The sequence below is a fragment of the Prosopis cineraria genome, unplaced genomic scaffold (assembly GCF_029017545.1).
Source record: "Prosopis cineraria cultivar Desert tree isolate PC_DT_omini unplaced genomic scaffold, ASM2901754v1 PC12, whole genome shotgun sequence".
NCBI classification, from domain to species: Eukaryota; Viridiplantae; Streptophyta; class Magnoliopsida; order Fabales; family Fabaceae; genus Prosopis; species Prosopis cineraria.
Window position 1 is genome coordinate 16192152 of NW_026555343.1, and position 17535 is coordinate 16209686.

The 17535-nt window shown below is 31.6% G+C and overlaps 1 protein-coding gene across 1 annotated transcript; it reads left to right on the top strand.

Annotated features, from left to right (window-relative positions):
* The first annotated feature begins 277 nt into the window (after nt 1-277).
* LOC129289167 (UPF0481 protein At3g47200-like) lies at nt 278-14456 on the top strand. Its single transcript, XM_054925975.1, has 4 exons — nt 278-304; nt 418-666; nt 12206-13029; nt 13778-14456. The coding sequence occupies exons 1-4, from the start codon at nt 278-280 to the stop codon at nt 14454-14456; spliced, it is 1779 nt and encodes a 592-aa protein (XP_054781950.1).
* The last annotated feature ends 3079 nt before the right edge of the window (nt 14457-17535 follow it).

Sequence of the window (17535 nt, forward strand, 5' to 3'; positions counted from 1 at the left end):
TGGTGGATGTTCATATTTCTATAGTTGGTAAGGGAAGCAATTTACTGGATCCTATTGAGTGGGATAAAGTCATTTTTGCTGCTAATAATGTGAGGCATGGTGGCTAGCCCTTAACAGCCACGTCGGCACTATAATTGTATTCACTTGGAACTGTCAAGGTCTTAGGGTTACCTTGACAGTTCGACATTTAAAACACCAAATAAATAAACACAAGCTCTTGCTTGTTTTTCTTTTTGAGACTAGGATGAAGTTGGAAAAAATTCAAAAAAAATTAAAGATGGATGCTGGATTTTATGTCTTGCTGGTAGGTTTGTCTGGAGGTTTGGCTTTGTGGTGTTCAAGTAATGTAGTTTTGTAATTTATTAGCAGTTCAAAAAATCATATTCATGTTAAGCTGGATGGGACTATTGGAAATAGGTCAAGGATACGTTTGTTTATAGTCCCCTGGATAGAAGGGATAAGCTAGAATGGTGGCAAAAATTATTGTCTCTTTATCCTAGTTCTAATGTGCCTTGGGTCATTCTTAGGGATTTTAATGATTTGTTATATAATGCTAACAAATGTGGGGGCAGAGCTTTTGATGCTAATGAATTAAGGAATTTTTGCAATTTCATGAATACTCTGGATATGGTGGAGGTTGATTTGAAAGGTGGTCAGTTTACTCGGGTAAATAAACGTGAAGGGATGCTTTTAACATGGAAAAATTGGATAGAACAATTTGTAACTTGTGTTGGGCTTACCTTTACTCTAAGGCTCAAGATTTCATTTTAGAAACTATTGGCTCTGTCTATTTTCTCGTTCTGCTTGTCTTTGAATACTCTGCTTAGCAAACTCCTTAGAGTTTGATGATAATCTTAAGAGATTACAGAAAGTTCTTACTAGAAATTGATTGAGGAGTAATTGGGGCAATTTAAACACTATTACAGCTCTGGTTGGGGTCCTGAGGAAGCTACGTGGGCTAAAGAAATTACAAGCAAACTTGAACTGCTGGTGGATTTTAAGGAAAAGTATTGGGCATAAAGGTCTAGAGTGCAATGGTTGAAGTCGGGTGACCAAAATACTAAATTTTCTTTGACCTACCATATTACTAATCCTTATATGTGAGACATTTTCTTGATGTCATGCATATTGAGAACAATGTGTGAGACAGTTTAATTAGTACATTACTCCATATTTCAAGAAAGACCAAAGATGGCACCAAGGTAAGACTTGATATGATTTCTATAGGGATAAGGGAAAAGTTGGCTTTGCAAGAGAAAGGCAGCCATACATTTCTTTATACAACAGCTCATACACTGTCTAGAAAAGAAAAGAAGATTTTTTATGAGTCACTTGCTAGTATTTAAGTTCCAAAGGGGTACTCTTCAAATATTAAGGACCTTGTATCATTGAAGGATTTGAAGTTAAAGGGTTTAAAATCGCATGATTACCATGTGTTGATAGAAAATTTTATTCCAGTGGCTATACGTTTTATTTTACTGGACACGGTTTGAGCCACGATCACAAAATTGTGTTTCTTCTTCAAGTTTATATGTAGTAAAGTGATTGACCCAATAAAATTGCTAAGATTGCAAAGTTGAATTGTGTTAATCTTGTGTGAACTTGAAATGTACTTTTCACCTGCATTCTTCAACATAATGGTGCACCTAACTATTCATTTGGTTAGAGAAATACAAATGTGTGGCCCAATTTTCTTGAGATGGAATAATAAAACCTTATAAGTGGTCGTAATTTACATAGAAAAGTATGTAATATATATGTTCTATCACACTATGAATGGGAGTGATTGGTTTTAAATACTGATCGTACATTTAGCAAGGACAGTAGTAAGGCTGGTATTGGATTTATTGTTAGAAATTCTTGTGGGGAACATTTATGTATCAAGGGGGATTGGCCATTTTCTAGTTCGCCTTTCAAATATGAGGTTTTAGTTTTACTTTCTAGTTTGAAATGGTGCTGAGGCTAGACTTGATGAGGTTATGGTTTTTTCTGACTATCTTCCACTGATTCAGATGATTAAAGATGAAGTTGCTTGCCCTGAATATGAGTGTCTTATGTAGTATTAATCTTGGCAAAGCTCTCAGGTTATGTTGCTTTAAACAGATTCCAATAGATCGACTACAACGCAACTGCTGATTGGTGTGCCAAAGCTGCTTTTAGGGAGAAGTGCTCGAAACATTGGGTGTTGCAATCCCCTTCTCCCCTAGCTAAATTCCTAGCTAATGATTTATTAAGGGCTTGAAATCATTGTCCTTGAGCTTTGTTCCTCTGTTTTTGTTTTCTTTTTGCTGCTGTTTTTGTCTTGCTTTATTGTTAGTTGCTCACTAGTTTTTCCCTTTGTGCTGACTTTAGTTTGTGCCATTGGTTCTTAATGATAAGTGATTCCCCTTTTATCAAAAAAAAAAAAAAAACAAGAAGATAATATCATGAATTTATGCATCATCGCTTATGTTTTTGGAACAATTATTTGATGTGAGTTTAAGGAATGCCACTAATAAATTTATAATTGAACATAATATCAATTGTGAATGAACAATAATAGTTTTAATTGCAAATTTATCATCTATGGACCCTCTTCTATCTTTGAATATCATATTTGGATTCACCGCGTGGAGTAAGTCTTCGTATGGAATGCACGGCGGCATGTGGCAACATGAGATGCTTAAGATTAAAACTATGGTCGAAAATCTTAGTGCTGCTAGCAAATACATTTCTCTATTCCATCAACAAGCTTTCATTTTCTTTATTTAAAAGTTGTTTTACTTGAAAATTAAAAAAAAAAAAGGCTTTGTTAATTGTCGTCCATTTTTCTAGTCATCGACCACTGTGGGTGTGGAAGATGCTGATAGTTCTTTTGAGTTCTTGATGCTGCTATTTTGGGATAAAAAGATATTTATAGTAGGGAACCTACTAATTTAAATTTTAATAAAATCCACGAGTTTCATATATTTTTCTTAATTAGCGACTAAATTAATCTTTTCCAAAATAAACAAAACATCTCAAAACAACCTATTGTAGCCCTCATCTAAGTCAAAAGACTTTACTTTTTAAACACCTTTAAATATAGTTGTTTTGCTCTTTTGTCACACTAATTTGCTGTAATATTGTCTGGGATTTACTTTTGTTTGTGTATAAGTTAGAAAAGAGGATGACTTTGTGTACATGTTGAGAAAGAGTACGCTTTATGAAAATTCGACGGGGGGCTAGCAAAATTTTAGCACCATACATCATAACCACCTTTCTATAAATTTAAAAGCAATTTTTCTAAAATTCATAAGTCATTATACATAAATTCACGAATTGACTTTACGTGATTCACAAGTGATTTTTTTTTTTAATTCACGAGTAACTCTTTTAATTATGAATGAATACCATAGTCCTTCGATGATATTTCAATAATTTAAGGATTTAAATTATTATTAGTGCCTACATAAAGTCCACAACTATCATTTTTTTAATAATTTCTTAAAGAAAAGAGAAAAATATGGTCTTAAAATAGGAGGGGAGAACATAGAACGTTATTAATAACAAAATGTTATAGTTAAATGGTGAAATTAAATATTATATCTGAGATAATATTTTTTTTTGATTTTACATTGCATGTGTTTTTTTAAAAAATTAAGTTCAATGTAAGATTTTTTAATTGTAAATAAATATTAGTCTCAAAGATTATTGTAACAGCAAAGGAGAGTTAAATAATTAATATGAGGCTAGTGTCAACAGAGGAGAGTTAAAAAGAATTATGCAATAGCTAATATAAGACAAACAAATCTAGTTAAAGGTTAGCATTGAGCAGAGGAGAGACTAGTCAACAAGCAATGAACAGAAGAAGTAATAATTAGTGAAAAACTTTATGAATATTAGTCTCAATGATTATTGTAACAGAAACACCAAGAAAGTCTAAAGTTTTCCATGTCCATGTGGCTACATGACAAATTAGAAAAGATATAAAGAAAGTGGGCTAGAAGGATGCATGAGCACAAAGAGGCGTGGGGCATTATTTAATTTGTATCATTGCTTTCGAGTTGAATGGTTACAATCAAATAAAATTATAAGTTTAACAGTATCTAAAATTTTAAATTCATTTTTTTTGTGACGTTTCTTTTTAATTTTTAAAAATAATATAATATGGCCCTTATCACATCAACAAAAGTTAATAAACTGTTAGTTGATAACTAGAAAATGGTAGCAAAAGACCTCACAAATTATAAAAAGGACAAAAAAATTATAGTAAAGACTCAAAAATTAGAGAAAATAACTAATAAGAGATTTTTTTTATTATTTAATAGTCAACTAACAATTACAATTAATTTTTGTTAATAACAATAACTAAATTACATCATTTTTAAAAATTAAAAAGAAATATTATATCAAAAATAAGTGTAGGGTCTTGTACATTTCTTAATCTATAATTTAGAGGTGAATTTACTTTTTTACCTGTATGTTTTCTCAAATGAGAAAGGAACAAATGATATTTCCTCAAATAAATAAAGAAGGATAATGAGGGGGAGAAGAAAGAAAGTGTTCTTTTTCCATTTTTTTAATATTTTTTTAAAAATGATACGTGATCATTATTCTTTTCAAAATAATAATTCTTTGTGAAGATGCTAAATAATGACTAACATATATTGATTTAGTTTTAGTCAGACATATTTCCTTATCTTTAATAGCTCACACTTTTCATGGCTTATGAATAAAATATTAGAGAAAAAGAAATATTAGATACCCAAAATATGATGGTTGAAAAAAAGTCCGTAATATAAAAGAGAGGCGGAGATGAGTGACAAACAAATATGACCATATATAAACCTCATTATATTTAAGTACTACTGCTTTCGTTAAAAAAAAAATACAACATTTATAATTAAATTTCACTTAAAATAATTACTTCTCTTTAAATAAACACCATCTGTTTATATTTATTCCTGTTTAATAGAGTATTTCATTCTAAAATAAATATAAAGTAATTTATTTATGAGGAGAACTTTTTTGAAAAAAAAGGCAATGATTACACTTTAAAATCTTAAAAATGTCTTATATTTTTTAACATTCAACCCCTAAAAAAATGTCTTATATTTTTTAATGAAGTATATAATATGATGAGTAAACATATGCCTGTCACATAAATAATTAACCCTGTTTTTCATTAAAAAAAAATCCATAACTGAAAAATTCATGACCGTAGAAGACATACTAGGAAGTTTTAATTTGTTGCGTGGCCGGCTGTTCTCATTAAGCTTGTAACTACAAAGACAGGCATAGATGTGGACACTATCTCATATTTATTATCTAACTATTTAATCTCTTTTAATCCCTAATTGGCTTTGGTGCACAGTCCAAGAACAATCGGGGCACTTCTCAAAATTGTTGTCTCTAAGAGCGAAGTCAACACACAATCTATAATCACTACCAAAAAAAAAAAAAACTTTGGTGATGACCAAAAAAGTCACCACTAAAAGTGAACTTTTAATGGCGACAAATCAAAAGATCTTTGGTGGCAACAATGAACTGTTACCTGTAACATCATAAAATTTTAATCTGAGGAATTAGTTATTAATTAAAGGAGTAAATTAGTAATTTAATGGATTAATTAGATAATTAGGATTTTGGATGGCAATTGGAGGTTTTGACTTCTTAAGTTGTTAAATAGATAGAATCGAGTGGAAGAATGATGATCCAAAGTGAAGCACGAGCATGGTCAAATATCCCTCACTGTGCCATATGCCACGACATATGATGTGCCTTTGACTTTAAAGTGTGGGAATCAGATCACAAAATAGAGAGGAAAAGGAGAAAGGAAGCATGAGAGAGAGAAGAAGGGAGCTCTGCTAGGGCAAGAAGTTATAGCCGCTCGAGGATATTTCCAACCTATTGCTTGCTGAATAAGTTTCCTATCACCTTAAGCTCCGATTCTACACTAATTTCTCTTATTTTAAGTTATAAAGAAATTGAATTAGAGAATTTCAAGGGTTTGTTTTCATATCCTTTTGTAAGGAAGGCTCTTTGGAGTTAAATTAAGGCTTTTATGACTAGTTTGGAAGTTAGTGGCTAAACTTTAAAGCTATAGGCTTAAATCAGCTAAATTTAATAAGTGAAAATTGGTAGAAGTTTGATAAAAAGTGTATTAAGGCTGCTATAAGAGAGTCTAGAAGGATAAAGGGGGCTTAGAAAGGATAGCTGAAAGTGTGTGGATGCCTAATTGCTGTAATTAGTGCTTTTAGTCGATTTGAAAATTTACTTAGGGTGTGAATTGGTATAGATTACTATGAAATTGTGCATTGACTGAGTAAAAGGAATCTGAACGAGAACAATTGTGCCATGGTGACCTTTTTTAAGAATAGAAGGGTTGAGGTAACTAAATAGTTTGTTATATTTATTAGCTAGCATAACTACATATAAGGTTGAGGTAACTAAATAGTTTGTTATGTCTATTAGCTATTATAACTATATATAAGTGAATGTGAAAATATGATATTATGATTTTTGGTTTAGTGTGTTTTGCAATATGCATGTTTTTAGTATTCAAAGTGATTTGACAATGCTTACTTGATTATTAATGGTTTTAAAAGAAAATTTAGTGTATATATATATAAATATATATTTATAAGTGTGGAAAGTAAAAGTGCTTATATGTGTGTGATAATAGCATGATCATAACTTGGTGGAAGTTCACATTTTGTGTGTGTGTGTGTGGTGGAGATGTCTATGATAAAATCTATATGGTTGGGTTAGCACTACAAGACATCTAGTGCAATATATTATTTAAGACAATTGCTATGGGACATCCAGGCAGTCTGGCAACTCCCTAGTGCCTATGAGGGTATGGTTAGGAGTTAATGACACCCCTATCATGTGTGTGTGAAAAAGGAAAAATGATAGTTCGAAAGTAGGATAGAATACCTTTAGCCGAGTGTTTCTATCATTGAAGGCGTGCTCAGATCGATAATGATTGATCTAATAGAGTTTATGTTTCAGCTAGGAAGCTTGGAAAATTGGTGGATAGATAATCATATGCTAGTGTGTGACTTTTTTTTAATGAAAAGTGAATATAAAAGCATATCTATATATATATAATTAGTATTTATGAATATTATACTAGTTTTGTTTACTTGGATGTGGTTATTCCTATTAGTAGATATTTAACGAATTATTTTAGTTATTGAGATACTTAACTCACCTATGGTTACTCATATTTTTTAAGATCTGATGTTGGTAGCTCGAAAGGGAAAGAGTTGGGCCAAGAGTAGTTCTGATACTACTAGCTTGCTAATGGGTGTAATGAACTTAAAGCTGTCATTTTGTGTATATAAATTGTCATAGGTTTTTCATAAGCATATCTTGTTGATGCACTTATGGGTGTGTATTTGTGCAACCTAGCCTTGTAGCATGCATGTATCTGTGTTTAGGATGAATCCTATAATTAAGGGCTAAGGTATAATTGCAAGTGCATTTGCACATGTTGTGTCAATATGAAAGTATGGAGTTTGACCAAGTATGTGTATTTATGTGTATATGTGTGTGAAAGTGTGAATTTGCCCAAGTATGTGATGGGGTAGTAAGCAGTCAAACTTGTGTGTATGTGTGATACTATGTGTATAATTGATCAATCAAATATTGAATATCTTATTGGATATGGTCAAGGCCTTAGAAATGACCAATGACTCTTGGTCTAAAATCAGGATGCTCATATTAGAGAATATGACTTTAAACAATCATTTTACATCTAGGTATCCAATTTTCAAATGAAATATCTAATTTAAATGAAACCAATATCATTAGTTAGATTTTGAGATAAACTTCATGTATGCATTTGAACCATCTCAATTGGATATCAGATACAAAAATAGCACATGTTGGAAGTTCATATTAGATGTGCTATTTGACATTAAAATCTAATACATGTGCCATGGTACATAGTGCTCGTGTCATGGCACATGTCACAAAGTGAGAACATATAGCTCTGTATCACATGCTACGGCATGTAGCATATACAGTGGTGCACATGCCATGCAATATGGCCCAATTCAGCCTAAAAATGTCATTTCACTCTTGTTTTCTTCTAGACCTTTATACATGTGATCTTTTTGCTTTTATTGTGTATGAATACAATTTTTAACCTATTTAAAATAGTTTTCTAAATGATTGTTAGGTGGGATCCAAACTATCCAATCTTTAAGTTTTCTATTTAAACCCAAGTGAATTGTCATGTTAGTCTGTAATATCAATAGAGCATTATATTATTAGTATCAGTTTTTTAAGTTTTGAGATTTGGTCCTTATCATTGTGTGTTTTATTCATCTTAGTTATTGGCAACTTATATTCTCTCATTACACCACTTTTTTCTTTTTGCTTACCGTATCTTTTATTTTCCATCCTTAAAAGGGGAGAAAATGAGAAGAGGTACTCAAGTCTCAGGATGCTTACTGGTAATTGATGAACAAGTGCTAGAGGTTCAACCACTTAAGCAATAGCTATGAGATAGACAAGATTGAGTTATTGGAGGAGTTGAGGGATATGGTAGTAGATATAAGGAGGACCATGCGTGATCATAATATGTTGTTAAGGGACAGAGGCCACAGTGATAGATTTGAAGGTTAGGGCAAACTTGATCAAGAGGAAGGCTAAAGTAAACTTAGACCATCTCAAGGTTTGGGTAGTAGGTAGGCAGTTAAGGGCAGCATGGACCAATCTATTGAAAGAGCTAGCATGAAAGACATTTGTGAGATTCAATCCATCGACCTTGGACGACAATATGAAGAAGAGTGAGGTCGAGTTATGGATAAAGCACCACAAGATGATATTCAGGGTGGTGATCTCCACATGAGAGCAGAAGTTAACCCTGGCAATAGTACAGCTAGTCGGAGCAATTGAGAAATGGTAGGATTCAGTAAGATCATCTAATAGTGCAAGATTGTTGCTAGAAGAGTTTAAGAAGGTCTTCTTTGGCTACTACTTTCTGATCTCCTTCTGTATAAAGAAAGAAGAAGAATTTCATGTATTTAGACAAAGGGATATAGATGAAAAGGAATTCATTAGAAGATTTAAAGATCAATTAGCCTATTCTACTTATCTGCAAGATAGTAATACATAGGATAGAAGGTAGAGAGGTTGCTAGAGAAGATGTGACCTGAGTATCGACAATAGATCACTTTGCTTGATATGACCATGTACAAGAATATGTGTCACAAAATGAGAACATGTAGCTTTGTATCACATGCTGCAGCATATGGTCCAATTTAGCCTGAAGGTGCCGTTTTACTCTTGTTTTCTTCTAGACCTTTCTACATGTGATCTTTTTACTTCCATTATGTATGAATACAACTTTTAACCTATTTGACATAGTTTTCCAAATGGTTGTTAGGTGGGATCCCAACTAGCCAATCTTTAATGGTTTTTTTGTTTAAACCTAGGTGAATTTGCATGTTAGCTCAAAATGTCAGAAGGGCATTACATCTCTACCAAAAGTGAAATTTTGGCTAAAAATCTATTTTTGATAGTGACTTTTAGAAATTGCCATTAAAAGTAGACTTTTAGTAGTAACATTTGTCGTCACCAAAAGCATTTTTATAAAAATAATTTAAAAATTAAAATAATTTGCATGATTACTTTTAGTGACAACATTTTTCTCCACCAAAATAATTTTTAAAAATTAAATATAATTTAAAATTATATGAAATAATTTATAAAATTATAACTTAAATTATTAAAAAAATATCTTATGAATTACTTTAAAATTTAAAAATTAAATAAAATCATTCAAAAGATATTTATGAAATCAATTTTTTTATTTTATATACGAAATTACAAATAAATGATATATAGGAGCATGAAACAAAAAGAAGAATAGTGAAGATGTGTTAAGTTTAATATTAAATTATTTTTTAATTTTGTATTATTCATAATATTTTTTTAGACATATATATATTTTATTTTTTTAAGGATTATATTATTAAGCTAGTATTTTAATATGATAAACTAAAATCTTGATGGGTCATTACTTTCAATTATTATCAGGTTTGGTATGATATTATAGACTACTTAACATATTGCACACTTGATGTTTAATTTAGTATAAAAATGGTGTTTATTTGTTCTGTCGAGCTTTAATTGCTTTTGGACAAATATTTTATGTGATTCTATCTAGAGTATTTAGGTCTCCATCATTATAAAAAAAGAAATTACTAATAAGATTTTTATAATTTATTATTACTAAGAAGAATATGAAAAATTATTCATATTCACCTTGGAGGTAGATAATAATTAGAGATTAGCTAGATTGATCACACATGAGATCTTTATAATTATCTTATATTATATAAGTTATTAGTATTCATTAAAAAATTAAAATTATTCAAAAAGAGTATTAACAAAATTTATGTGATTGAAATTAATTTGTTACTAAAATATTTTTTTAAGATATTGAAAAATTGTAGATAAAATATATTTTTAATGAAAGAGGGGGAAAATTTAAAAATTTTAAGAGAAGATAAAAATTTAATCATTTAATTTATTAATTTTCTAGAAAATTATGAAGAACAAAAGTAAAATATATTTAACATAAAATAATACAATCCATATTTATATACTCAATAATTTTCATTTAAGAAATAACAATAAAATTTTAAAATTGGTTACAATGTATCCGCGCTAGTCAATAGTGAATGCATAGCTTATCAATAAAGTGAAAACTACTTGTCAATCACAGGTGGCCACTTGTCAACATTTAATTAATAAAACAGACTTTTTGCCACATTTGCAAATTTATAATCACCATTCATAATAACATTGTCTAAGTTAACTACACAAAATAGGCTAATTATATAAAAAGACATGATTATTAATAAAGTCATATCCTAAAATTCTTTCAATAATCTTCTATTTCCTCTTCTTCCTTTCCTGGGATCTTTCTAACAAGGGCATGGTTTCGTGCTCCTTCACGCCGTTACAATGACTCAATAGCCACCACGAGAATTCTATCTTCTTTCTATAGAGGTCATCCTACACCACAAGTCAGTCTTATAAGGTACAACAGAGATTTTGCAACAAAAGAAGCTTGCATCACATGCTTGATAATAATATATAAAATGTCCCTTATATGAAAAAAAACATAACATAATACATGTTTTCCAGTGGTATAAGCATTCTAACAAGTCATCCTGCACAATACAGTATATCGACAACTATCGATAGCATATTGACAACACAAGAATACATTATTGATAACATGTAGAGTTGTTCGTATCAGATATTTTTCGACATATCAATATCGCACCAGATAATCCATACCCATTAGTAATGTAAATCAAATGATCGCAAGTATACCTAGAAAGCATTATCCTACCCTTAAATAATAATGAAATCATTAACGCATGAGCAATCATTTACTCACTTAACAATCACTGTATTGTTTTCTGTTGATGAAATATTGCAGTCGCGGATGAACACTCCGACCTCACTTAGATGAAGACAAGGGTGGTAATCATAGATATGAGGAAGTGAAAATTACCCTACCGTAATTAACAATCATGGATATGCATCAATCTTCAGTATTGCTGATCATGGGCTTCATGAGATCTGCGTTCATTTTCAAACTTATTCACCCTTAAGTCCCTGAGGATCTGGTAGCTATTTGATAAATTTATGGGATTTCAACATATTTTGAATACTTCCATAAGACCTTAGAATAATTTTTCCTATCTATTATTTTATTTCCTTCAGTCGTCTTCCCTTTTTTCCCCCTTCTCATCCGGCAGAACCAGTGAATGCAAAAAATGATATGAATCCTTGTCGGATCGGACATAAGCTTTTGCCACTAAAATTATTAATAAATTATCAAAAATATAAATATATACATATACATACATATATGAAACTAAAAAAAAAAAAACTACAACACAAATAACGATACAAAAATGACATACCGATTTTCCACCACCGGTTCTTGCCGGACTGACCGGTTCATTTTTCACTTGTTTTGACAACAATGTCCTCGATTCCTTGGCTTCTTCTGGACCTGACCGTAGGCCTGTTTCTAGACCGGTTGGTTCCGCTCCGGATTTCAAATTGTTGATTCAAATACAGAAAATATCGTCCTCTCCTCCACCACTCTCCCTCCCTCCCTCTCTCTCTCTCTCTCTCTCTCACCCCACGGCAACAAAGTGTTGTCTGAATTTCTTCTCACTTTCTGTAGTCATTTCCTTCATAGGTGAGGATATTAATGATGACTTCTGGATCATCAAGACCCACTTATCAGACGTTTAATCACATTATAGACATAAGTAAGATACCAGAAGATCTGAACACGTCCGAGTGTAACATCTACAGAGTCCCATGTAGTCTTCGGAACATGAACAAGGAAGCCTATACTCCTCAGCTGATCTCCATTGGACCCCTTCATTTAGGCGATCAAAATCTAGATCCAATGCAATACCAGAAACTACGATACTTTCGTTACTTCAAGGATCGGGTGAGAAATGAGGAAGCTATGAAGGCCTACAAAAAGTACCTTGAAGATGAAGAACAAGCTATACGCCGTTGTTATGCAGACAATTTTCCAATATCCTTCACTAAGGAAAAGTTCGTGGAAATTATTCTTTTGGATTCTGTTTTCATCATGGAGCTTTTTCTGATGATGAACAAACCAGAACTACATCAAGATGATATTATACTGAAACAAACATGGCTCAACAAGAACATCCAGAGAGACTTGCTTCTGCTTGAAAACCAGATTCCATTGTTCATCTTGGAAGAGCTATACAGCTCTGTTGTCCCTAAGACCGATAAGAAGCGTGAAAAATTCCTTGAGGTTGGCCACGATTACTTCGAGTGTATTCATCCTTATAAAAAATTCGATGATGAAAAACAAGATTTAGACCATCCTGAGCACCCGGAAAACAACAATAATTTAGATCCTGATTTGCAAAAGAAGCCCTCAACCAGGTTTGAACGAGTGAAGATGTACTGGAAAAATGATCCTGTGCATTTCACTGATTTGATAAGGTTCATACTTTTATTATCTCTAAAACCGCTGTATTTAATTTTCAATACTAATCTTAATATTCAAATACTGTTTGTTACGCATACAGTTACAGTTTTTTTTTAAAAAAAGGAATTGTGATTTTGGCTGCATAATACTTATATATTATTACATTCTTATTAATATAATCTATAATATCTCGTATAGTTTCTTTAATTATTTAATCTCTATAGCTTACAAATTTATAAAGAAGTTCAGGTTTTATATAGTTAGTGTTTCTCCACTTAGATTTCCCTCTATTTCCTTTAGTTAGTGTTTCTCCATGCATGGCACATCTCAACCATTAGATCAAATTTTAAACAAGCTAGATTTAATATTTATAAAGTATTTTTTTAATATTTTCGCTCAAGTTCTGAACTGTTCAAATCAAGTTTCATTGTTTGGAATTATTTCTTTATTTATTATAATTTTATATTTTAATAATAGTTTTATATAATATTAAATTTGAACTGATGTTTAAAATTTGATCTGATGATTGAGATGTGTCGTAGAGAGAACTTACACAGAAATCTAAATAGAAAGAAGGTTCTACGTTCTACAACGTTTGACTTGCCCTTGGGAACATTGATGAAAATTTAATGGCAGAATCTAAATATACAAAGAGTCAATTATAAATTTTGGGAACGAAAAAGCCGACAAAAAATCAAGTAAAATTATTAAGAGAACTAATTGTATATATGCATATTGATATCACCAATAGTAATAATAATAACAAACTGACAAAGGATTTTATTTGATCAGGTACCTCTATCTTTGTAAGGAAGTGACTGGTCATCAAGAAGTATCGTCCTCTCGTGTTCTAAGGATTGCAACCAAGTTGCAAGAATCTGGAGTGAGCTTTGAGAAAGTCACCAATCGATCCTTAGTTGACATAAAGTTGGAGAAAGTTAAAATCTTGAGTTGGTTTCTGTGCTTGGGTTGTCTACCGAAATCCTCATACTTCAAAGCTCGTTTGCAAATCCCACAGTTAAAAATAGACAACACAATAGAATGTGTTCTCAGAAACCTCATAGCCTTTGAGCAGTGTCATTACTCAGATCAACCTTACATTTGTAACTATGTCTCTCTCATTGACTCTCTCATTCACACCAAAGATGATGTCGAATTGCTAGTTGAGAAGGAAGTCATTGTCCATAAACTTGGGAGCCATAAGGAAGTGGCAACACTGGTGAATAGTCTCTGCAAACATGTTGTGGCGAACAAGACATGCTATAAAAAGATTATAGAGGATTTGAATAAACATTACCAAAATGAATGGTATCGTACTATGGCTTCGTTGAGGTTGGTGTACTTCCGAGACGCTTGGAGAGCAAGTTCTACTTTGGTTGGAATTGCTGTCATTGTATTCACAATCTTCAACTTTTGCCGAGTTGTTAGATTGGTCCTTGACCTAGATCAAAGGCGACAGCCACATAATTAGTTGTGGTGTAGCATAGCATCTTTGAATTATAAGTAACTAAAATGACAGTGTCAAGTGATAAATAACGTGAGAGGATCTTCATGGAGCATTTTTAGAGGATTTCTCAGCAGAGGTTGGTTGCAAGAATATCTTGTTGCTAGTGTTTTGTTCAGAGTTTGGTGAATGATATGTAATCTTTCTAATATGCATTATTAGTGGATATGCCTAAATCTGAATGTAACAGTTCAGAAGTGTGTCTTCAAAATCAGTTGTATTATAAAGCATTCATGGTGCTACTTTATTTCTGTGAGATTTCTAATTGACTTGGATTCTAGTTGTCAATGGTTATGTTAGTAGTATCATCGTCATGAGCAGGTATAAGACTATATTTTAACATTTTATTTATAACTGTGTTTATCCACATTTTTGGTTTCATAATTTCACTTTAGGTGCACCCTCTTCTATGGAGTTCTGATTTATTATTAACAAGGACATTCTTGTGGGTATTTCTTTTCTTTTCTTTTGTTTTTCTCTTTTTGGACATACATGAGTTACATGGCAATACCAGCGATCCATGAAGAATAATGAAGATCTTCTAAGACCTATAATTAAACTTAAAGATAGCAAAATTTAAAAATTTTAAGAAGGATTAAGTCTTTTTATTTAGTTTTGGGACTATATGTAAGGTGTAAAGGCTCGTGCTTTTTAACTTTGCAACTAATTGGAAGCTCAAATATTGGTCCCTGCATTGGAACTCTTGGAAGGACATTAAGATATGGCACTGAAATGCCTCAAATATGCAAAATGCTCCTGCAAGCAGTCCACAGGTTCAAAGGGGTGGAAGCAGCCTTTAGGTTGAGGGGAGCCAATTTTTGGGGGAAAAAAAAACAAAGCAAAACAAATACTCCTTCTATTAAAAAATATAAGACATATTTAACCTAATCATGCCTCCTAATAAATTGATACCATCTTTTTATTTGTTCTTATTTAATAGGGTGTCTCTTTTAAATGTAAATGGTTGAGTGGTTAATTTATTAAATGTATTTTTAGATTAAAATAATCATTAATTACACATTAAAAAATAAAAATGTCTTATATTTTTAACATCTAAATTAAAAAAATGCCTTATATTTTTAAATATGTATTTGTATAAATTGTTAATGAAGGATAAAAAAAATTTATGATAAAAATTTTAATTACATAACTTATAAATAAGATTAAAAAAATCTATTCTCTCTCTATCTTATAAGTAGAATAAAAAGGAATATTACATAAGTGTGTGTGTATTGCATCTAGATATATTATATTTCTTTTATCTTTTTTAGAACTTTTTAATGAGGCTAAATCTTTGGAGACCCATTTAAATATATGGGAAGAGGTAGAGAGCCCCCATTACCATATATAGGTAGTTCCAACACTGGGTCAAATGTAATCCGGGCAGTAGCGAGGAAGCTCATCCCACAAGCAGTTATCACAAATAATTTTTCAGCACCTAATAAACTACGTTTATTCAAGTTAAGCAATTAAAATTTTAAGATTGGATTTATTAGATGTTGAGTTGACAAAAAAACAAAAGCAGTTTCTTTCTGTAAGAAATGCTCACAAAAGGATGATTATTGAAAAATCAAAGGCTTGTTGGAAATTTGTGGAGTAGTTCATAGTTGATGACTGGTTATAATTGATTTGATCATAATGATGATGATGATTTGTGGAGTCGTCCATAGTTCATAGACCAACTTGACTTGGTGCCCAAGTTACTTGACTTGCCTACTCCTTCCCTTATTTTTAGGAAGCAATGTAACTCCCCATGTTGGCCGCCTTCCCTGCTCCCATAATTTGAACACCATGGGTGGAGTATTGAATAGAGGCAGTGATCATGACTTTATTTGACTTAATGGTTAAAGCTTTTAGCTTTTTCTTGATTATTTTTTTAATTATTTTAAAACATTTTATCTTGGGTTGGATTTGGGCTTCAAAATTTTTATTTTTGGTGCAAAACAATGCGCACGCAAATTTGGTTGGGGCCTTTGTAGGCCTATTTTGTATACATATTTCCATTGGTTCACTTCCAAGTGTTATGTGGGGAGTACATCTCAAGGGTTAAGCTCTTTACCATCTTGAGGCAAATTTTATTGGTTTTGGTACTACGCAAGGTCTAAAAGCTTGTGCCTTGTAAAATTGCAACTAATAGGAAGCTTGGCTAGGCCACCGTGGATCTGGAAGTTTTGGAAGGACATCAAGATCTGGCATTGATGCGGCTCAAATGTGCAAATGCTCCGGCAAGTACACGGGTCCAAATGTTAATAATAGAAAAATTGTAATTAATTAGTTCAGTCAGAAGTACAGCCTCACTACCTTCACTCATCAATAAACTTTTGTCATTAAATTATTTTACGATCAAATTTTTTTTTGCAAGTCTAACCACTACCATGTCACTTCCGTATCATCCACTACCCACCACATCTTTGCTACATCAACAACCTATTTAAAAATGTCAGATTGCGTGAACCTAAGACTTCTTCTTCTTTGTTTTTTCATGCTCGTCTTTTACTGGTTGAATTGCGATGACCTTTAAATATCAATATCCAAAATTTAATATATACACTACTACAAAAAATGCTTCTCGAAGCATTTTTATTTATGCTTTCAGAGTGTTTTGTAAACGTTTTGAAAGTAGGAGCTCTCGTATATAAAGGAGCGTTACTTATAGGAGCATTTCTTGGCACAAAAGTTCTCATAAACGGGGGCTTTTCTACGCATAAAATTAAAAGCTCCCATAGAATCAACTTACAGGAGCTTTTTTAAGTATAAAAGCTCCCAAAGAGTCAGTCTACAGGAGTTTTTTTGAACATAAAAGCTCCTGTAGGTTTTTTTTAAAAAATATATTTAATTCATTTTTTATTATTTGCATGTACTGTACATTATAACCAATATGCAAGAAAAATATTTATATAATTAACAAAAGTATACAAGCAATTTCACTATATACAAAAGTTCAACTAATTTTCAACATTACAATATACATGATTATAATATAGATTACAATCTAAGAACCTAAAAACATTTCCAATATGCCCATGTTTACATGGTAAAAATAAGT